General features: G+C 39.9%; 1 protein-coding gene across 7 annotated transcripts in view; it reads right to left on the minus strand.

Annotated features, from left to right (window-relative positions):
- LOC102304268 (troponin I, fast skeletal muscle) overlaps positions 1-7,870 on the minus strand; it is a 19,686-nt gene extending 11,816 nt beyond the window's left edge. For all 7 annotated transcript variants that reach the window (XM_042215761.1, XM_042215759.1, XM_005950599.2 and 4 more), the window contains exons 1-5: positions 7,765-7,870; positions 1,788-1,823; positions 787-823; positions 546-674; positions 317-406 (exon numbers count right to left, since the gene is read on the minus strand). In XM_042215761.1, coding sequence (XP_042071695.1) covers positions 317-406; positions 546-674; positions 787-823; positions 1,788-1,798 — 267 coding nt within the window. In that variant the 5' untranslated portion in view covers positions 1,799-1,823; positions 7,765-7,870. The remainder of the gene's footprint in view (positions 1-316; positions 407-545; positions 675-786; positions 824-1,787; positions 1,824-7,764) is intronic.
- Positions 7,871-8,411: the final 541 nt, after the last annotated feature.

Raw genomic sequence — 8,411 nt, forward strand, 5'->3', positions numbered from 1 at the left:
TCATGCTCTCATATACACTTACTCCACACTCAACCAACGTGGAGACAGACATAAAGAGACGCTGTACACACGATCACACTCCCCAAGCGTACTCTAAGCCCCGGGTCTAGGTACCCTGATACTTGTTCATAATACTTTTTTGGTCTTTTTTTGTTTTAAGGTGATCAGGAGAAAATACAAGAATTCATTTGGTTGATATTAAAATATAGCTTCCTATGTTTGTTGCAGTTTGGTTAAAGACATATACAGATACAGTATCTCTACTCGGTGCAAATAAAGGCAAAAGGCCAACCTGGTGCAATGAAAAGTGTCTCACCTCATTCAGCACCATGTTCAGTTTGAACTCTATGCCATATCTCTCATCTTCACTGATGATGATCTGCTCATGAAGCTTCTGGCACAGTTCCTAAAGTCAACATAGTGATAAAAGTTTTTTCTTTTTTAGATGCTTCCAATTTCAAAAACCCACAAAAGAAATAAAATGCAATATGAAAAAAGCATATGTCAAAAGCATAATTGTTTGAAACGGTGCAGTTTCTTCTCACCAACAGCTCGTCCCTGGAGTACGGCAGCTCAACAGGAGGACATTTATCTGCCAAAAACGTCTCTCTCTCTTTGGCCTTCACATTCGCTTCAGCGTCCAATAAATTACCTGCCACCACGAGCATGCAACCCTGAGGAGATTACATCATCACCCCATGTCAGGTAAGAGGAAGCACAGGCAAGCAGATGGGCATGTATGAGGTATTTTGCTCTGTTAAGCTTATCAGTTAAAGTTAATCTTACCTTCAGGGTGTGCTTACGCCTCGCAGACAGCCTTTTCCTGCAGACGGAAACACAAATTATAATTGATGTAAGTAATGTATATTTGTGATGATCAATTTTATTGCAACCATAAAGATCGGTTTAATCCATTCCCAAAGGAAATAGTAATATATGTGGGTCACTGATGTGACATCAATATTTCATTGTCAAAGCAAAATGTCTGTTAAAATTAATTTCCTAAACGACATGTAGGTATTTTGATTTCTTTAAAAAAACTTTAAGGTTTTATACATTTTCAGTGCATTGAAATAAGTGAGCAGCTTTATTGTGACTGTTGCAAGGTTACAAAATGCAAAGCAACAAAGTCAGTAAAAAAACTCCAAAAGAGCCGGGCGATCACGAGGGAGAAGACACACGGGACTGACAGGAAACAGCACTATTTCTACACAAAAAGATAATCAGGGTAGACACAGGAGGGTGACAGGATGCAGTTGAAGATGACCAGTGACAAAGGGGCAGGAGGTGGAAGTAAAACTGAATACAAAACACAGAAGATTAAGGTATTAAAATACAAAATTGGACAATTGGGAAATGAAAAACAATTACAATGAAAGGAAAGGACAGACAGAGGATGTCAAGTCAGAGGGAAATAAAGCAGGGATTAATTAAAGTCTAGAAATACACAGTAACTAGAACTACACAGAGTACCAAAGATAAATGAAAATCAAAGATGAAATAAACAAAACTAAGAGCTTTTAATATTAAACAAGAATTAAAAACTTTGGAACCATCCAGGGATCGTGGAAAACATATGCATGTCTCATTAGTGACCCATAAATAATTTAATAATAAAGTAATCAGTGCAGTTATGATGAATGCAAGCTAAATGTCACACGCTGAATAAAAATAAAACCAAACAGTCCTTGTGAGGGAACCGCTTGTTCCTTTGCACACTGGCTGGTTACACAAACAGGGAAAATAAACTTACATGATTTACAGAAAATAGTAAAATTTTTACTCACTCAGTGGCCATGTTTGCTGGACGATCCTGAGGTTACCTGACAAACACATAACAAGAGTTAATGCTTTTTATTGGAATCAATTTAGATACAAATATACAAATATATACATTTTAATGTCCTTGCCAGCAAAATGGTGACAGGGACACAATAAAAAGCAAAACTAGAGAAAAACATAAGTCACAAAGGATAAGGAGAGAGCAGTGGTCTGGAGCCACCACCTGTTAAACCATCACCTGTCTGGGTGTTATCTTTCATATTTATACCACAAGGTTTAGGATTGTGTTCATGGGAATTTTTGACCATTTTCCCCAAGCACATTTCTGAGGTCAGACACTGACACTGGCTCACACTCTGCTCTAATTCATCCCAAAGGGCTTCTGTCGGGTTGAGGTCAGGACTCTGTGTAGGCCAGTCAAGGTCTTCCACACCAAACTCTCTCATCCAATTCTTTATGGGCCTTGCTTTGTGCACTGGTGAGCAGTCATGTTGAAACAAAAGCTGTTCCCACAAAGCTGGTAGCATAAAATTGTCCAAAATGTCTAAGGGATTGACCCAAACGCCTGAAAAACACTCCCACACCCTAATCCCTCCTGCACCAAACTTTACACTTGCCACAATGCAGTCAGACAAGTACTGTTGTCCTGGCAACTGCCAAATCCAGACCAGTCCATCAGATTGCCAGACAGAGAAGCATGGCTTATGGAGATCACATCTCTACTGCTCTAAAGTCCAGTGATGGCGCACTATACACCACTGCTTTCAGCACTTTGCACTAACCTTAGTCATGTAAGGCTTGGATGCAGCTGCTCGGTCATAGAAACCCATTCCATGAATCTCTCTACACACTTGAGCTAATCTGAAGACCACATAAAGTTTGGAGCTCTGTAGTGATTTAACTCTGCAGAAAGTTAGGTAGATGAGTAGAAGCACCTATGGTAGAGGTTGGCAACTTGTGGCTCCCTCACGAGCCACAGGTTACAATTAGGGTGAACGGTAATCCTGTTACTATTCATACTGGATGTAGTAATACTTAATGTATCCTCTCCCAGTTACATCTGCAAATCTGTCACCTGCGTGTGCTGCTCTTTTTCTCACGTTCTTTGGTAGGAGGAGCTAAAATGGCTCTTTTGATGTTGGAGGTTATGGACACCTGACCTAAAGTATTAATTCTCACCAGGGTCTCAAGTTATCATGATCACCAATCTGAATGTCCACGGGATAACAACTATACTCCAAGCCTTTTAGACTGAGGCGTAACTTACCAAAGATAACCCAAGCAAATACAACATGAAGTTTTTAAATGATGATTTCTTTTATTAAAGGGAAAGAAAGCTATCCAAACCGCTTTTATGACATCTTCCCATTCAAGTATTATACACAAACGCTGTGTATCAGCATAAACACCTCATACCAACTTTCATTTTTCAGGGGCTGATTATTTAGAGACCTTTTAGTCACCGAGTGGACCTCGAACTCCTCTTTATACTAAAGTAAAGTCGATTTAAATAAATGTGAGGTAATCTGTCCAACAGCTGAAACCTAGCCTACACTGCATCATGCAACAGGATAATAATCAAAGATAATAAGGAAATAATCACGGTGCTGCAAATTTGCAGCCAATTTTCAGATGTCAGTCTGATTGACAGTACATTCAGAGAGCTGTGCATGTAATGAGTGGGTCAGAATTCCTCCACAACAATGTAAGCGACTGATAAACTCATACAGAAATCTATTATTTCCAATTATTTTTTGCTAAAAATGTACTTTTTTCACAGGACTGCAGAGAGTCCTGTGAAGACATTTTCCCTTGGGAGTAAATAAAGAAATGAACGCCCATTTTCTTTGGTATATTAACAGCATTGGCAACAGTGGCAAAGATCTAAGAATAGCACGGTTGTGTTATCTTTCCATGGAGCACTAACAAGGCAGAGTTTCAGCGTACTCGTTTTATCAAACGGACAAAGAATAAATCTTTGGAGCACTTTCAAATGTGGCCTCAGAAAAATCCATGCAGCTTTTCTGCTGACGGGTGGAGGAACGCTTCCTTTAGTCAGGCTGCCCGCAGCTGTCCACTGTTTGCTTTATAAAGAATTGAGGGTGAACAAGGAAAAGCAATAACCCACATTTTTATTTCAGTATTAAACCGCATCATGTCTCCGTTCTCTGACGCTGTCCTGCACCCACATTCACCTATCTCATATTTCATGTTTGGACTGTGTGAATTCTATCTTAAGACATCATGTTAATTCCAGGAAATTTCATGGAACGGCACTTTGTAACCCAGGACGTGTTAATGCCTTAAAGGAACCATGCCGCTATTTCTAGCAGCACAGCTCAAGGGATACAGGTCCAGCACTGCGAAGGGAAACATTTCAACAACTGTGGATTGCCATGACATTTGGTTTGTTGTCTTGTGCCTGTGCTTTCAGCGCCACGAGCAGGTCAGACTTTTTTCTTCACTGTAGCATGCAATAAAAAATGAATTTGCATAGATTTTGGAACAGATTACTACAATGCTAAATCAATGTTATGTTATCTAACTAAAAGCCAGTGTTATAACATTGTTATAAGGGTCACAGTGTTATAACAAGCATATAATACCAGCGCCACACCTCTAAAATAACCTGAACAGACGTGTACTTTTGGTGTGATGTTTACAGAACATGCTAATATTAGCATGATAATAAGATAATGACCTTTACAACGCCCAGCATATGATATAAAGAACATTGAGGAGTTCATGACTATCCTTCCACTTCACACACTCTCTATAAAAAGACAACTACTTTCTCCTTTGCTTCTAAAAGATTATCCCTACCAGAAGTGCATCATGTAGCATGCTTTATAACATCCACCCACGTCTTCTTCTGTTTGTCCAAAGTTGGATATCGCATCTTAAGCAAGGGTATTCTAGACATCCCTCTCCCCTGCAACATTTTTGGTCCCTCCTGGGCAACCTTGAGCCATTCCCAGGATAGATGAGACATGTGATACCCCCAGCTCAGGGTCTACCCCGGGGTCTCCTCCCAGCCGGACATGTCTGTAAAACCTCCAAAGGAAGGCACCAAACCACCACATCTGACGTCATTTGGATGTCCTTTTGACACAAAGGAGCAGATGTCAAAGCAACCCAAGTTCCAGGGCTGAGCTCTTGTAGCTGTCTCATTCTTTTTCATTTGTCACTAACTAGAGCTTATAACCATGGGTGAGAGTTGGAGCACAGATCTGCCTTTAAAGCAAACGTTGATTGCTTTACAAGTCAAGCTTTTCACCATAATAAGCCTGTCAAACTCCTGCATTTCATCTAACTCCAAATGAGTCAGCCTTCCCATCAGACACTCTACAGTGCCATCACTTACAAGCAAGACCTCAAGATATTAAAACATCTTAACAGCAACCCAGCCCCAGAGGGAGCAATCTGCAGTTTCAGGAGAGAACCAAGGTTTCAGACTTGGAGATGCTGACTTTAACACTTGGCTGCAAGATGTCGCAGTGGGTGCTAAAGATTGGGGCCTGATAAAGCCAACAGAACACGTCAAGTGGAAAAAGCAGAGCACGATGCCATGTCTCCATACTTGACATGCTACTCACCAAGGCCCAGACCTTTAAGCCTTTACTGTCTGAGAATACAGATAGTTGTCTGAACTGTAAACAACCCCAAATTTTAGGGTTATTTTGTCCATTTACAAGCCACACCTAAGACATAATCTGTCAATTAAGATGCTGCATAAGCTTCACTTCTGGAAATGTACCTTCTCCCTTTATTATCATCACAGATAATGGTACATAGCTAGAAAACAGTTGCTTAGGCATGTTTGTGGATGGCAGTATCAGTCTGTCAGCCCATATATTCAGTTATTCTGGCTTTTCTTCCAATGTGACATCCCTGCTTACTAATCACTCATCTTATCAACAACTTCAATAACTTTGTTGAGCCTCTGAATTTTCATCTAGCCCAACCATTAGGTACTTGGAAGTTCATGACATGTAAAACTACTGACATTTCCATAGTATCAGCTGGAGTTTTTGTTTTGTTTGCAAATAGATCCAAACTCCAGGCAAACAAAATGCAAACTATCTGCAGGGTTAGATATCAGTGGACGGGTAAACCAACCCTTCAAGTACCAGCCACACGACACTTGTAGACATCCTCAGAAGTTAGACGGTCACTGCCTGAGCTGCTTGTAATGTTTAGGAGATGTGATGGAGGAGAGGATTAAGACTATTTCTGGAGCCACAGCTGTTCTTAACGTCTTCATTGTACAGGGGGAAAAAAGAGGGACAGCAGGCTCGCCTTAAAAGAAAAGACGAGTGACAACCACTGCAGGCATCCTAACGCACATAAATGACCAGGAACACATGGTCGTCATCTGTAAGCCAATAAGAAGCCGGTGAGGGGGGTATCGCCGGGTATTTTAAGACACTCAGAACTCCGAGGGCACAACAGCATGTTGCTCTGGAGATAAAATCATATTTGTAGGGGCCTTGATTTTTAAGTGTGTGTGCGTGTGTGAGTATCATGAGCAGGATTGTCTCTGAAGGAGCAGGAGGATTCACAGTAACCCAATACTGCAGAACATCCCTCAGACAGCCAAGACACTAGAGCATATCACAAAAATAGTGTGCCGCTGCCCTCAGACACACACTGCTTCACTCTTACAAAAATAAAAACAAGAAGATACAGGATACATTTCCATCCAATGCAAAATCCTGAATTGAATCTGCTGTAATAGCATGTGTGTTAGAGAAAAGACTCAAAGGTGTTCAAAAAGCCTAAATGAAGCTTGTCTCAAACACTTGTAGAAGAGCATCAATAGATGAATGATGACTTCAACAGCGGCTGTTGGAAAGTATTTTTTAAAACGAGCCAAAACACAAACGACATGTGGAATAAAATATTTTTCTAGCTTTGTGGTCGGGCTTATTCTGCACAAACATAGTTTCAGGTACTATGTTTCCCTTTAAGTCTCATCCATGCATTTCCATTTGAGTGTCCCAAACAGCTGAAAACTCCAGATAAAGACATAGATGTGAAGCTAGATTTGAAATGAAGTTGATAAAATGAAGTTTTGCTGTTTATATTTTCCTCAAAAATAATATTTCTACAAAATATAGACATGGGTATAACAAAAACAATATGACTTAAAGTTATATTTAAAATACACAATCTGTTGTTCAGAGAAGTCCAGAAAAAGAACCAAAAACCAAGCCATACTGGGCTTTAATGTTTTAACGCGTGTGGAAAAAAACAGGCTAAATTTGATTCGTATCTGTAAATGAAAATATATGTAGTGTGTATATATTGTTTTTTGTTTTATGTGTCTGAAACAAATAAAGATACAATACAATACAATAAGCAGGGATTAAACTGAAGTGTAAAATGTGAAGTCAGGTCCCTGAAGATTAGACCCAGTTTTCTTCTGCTGTCCCCCCGCTTCCCTCAGTGCTGACAGGAGGATAAACACTGACAGATCGACTTTCAGGTTAATGCCTTGTAGTGGTGTCATCTTTCAGCATGCCACATCACCACGCCATACATCACCGTATGCCAATGCAGCAGAGCGAGCACACGTCAAGACGGAAAACTACTCTTTCAAACTTTGAAATCCTAAAAATATGTCAAGTAATTACATGTAACTCCACACAAACATTAACTACAGAGTGAGGAAATCACTCAAATTCTCCACTGTCAACATTCGATATAATGGTGACTTCCAAAAGACGTAAAACCTCCAAGAACCTTTTATGGTCACTACAAACTTATCAAACTGACACCATCTTTAAATAGTTGGCCAGGCGCCAACAACAGCCTCCCATCAATGACAGCAAATATCAAATATTCTCCTCTGAGATCAAAGCTTCAACCTTCCACAGAGACATTTACGTCTGCACTCCCAAGACGAGACAAATCATCTACAGCTGCAACCAACCAAAATGTGATCAACTAAAATAAAAGAGGAAAAGAGAGAAATCTTACTTTAACCAGGCCGAGCTGTTAGAGTCACGGAGACACAGACAGAGTCGCAGGCAGACCAAGTGTTAAGAAGGTATATATTGCAATCTCCATGGCCTTCTAAATCCTGCACTTTCTCGTTATGGAAGTGGATTACTGGTCAAACCAATGAGCTGGCAAGGTCATGAAATACAGTACACTGTCATCTGCCCCCTTCCACGGCTTGCCTCATTATAAATAACCCGCCCTTTAACATTGTAATCTGTATTATCTTGAGCCATCAAGTCTCTGACAGGCAGAATTCAAGGAAGAAATGAAACCACAGAGATATTTTATGAATCCCACTTAACACTTATATAAATACTTTGCTGACAAATGATGAGTTGAGATAGAGCAGGAAAACACACACTGCTAACTTTAACCCGTTGGCTATGGAGAAGCTTTTTTTTTTTCATTTTAATATTTGAAAACAGGAGGAAGAGGAACTCACAGTGTGCTGCTGCAGAGATGAGCTTTGGAGGTGACTTGGTTAAATAAGAGAACGTTAGCATCCTATAAAACATTAATAAACAGTGTAACTCACATTTTAGATTATTTTAAACCTGGGATAAAATGTGGTGATAATTTAAAAAGAACTAAAACAACTTTAGAAAAACATTTGATAAAGAACA

The sequence above is a fragment of the Haplochromis burtoni genome, unplaced genomic scaffold, assembly GCF_018398535.1.
Source record: "Haplochromis burtoni strain Fernald_Lab_line unplaced genomic scaffold, NCSU_Asbu1 Contig_814, whole genome shotgun sequence".
In the NCBI taxonomy this organism is placed as follows: Eukaryota; Metazoa; Chordata; class Actinopteri; order Cichliformes; family Cichlidae; genus Haplochromis; species Haplochromis burtoni.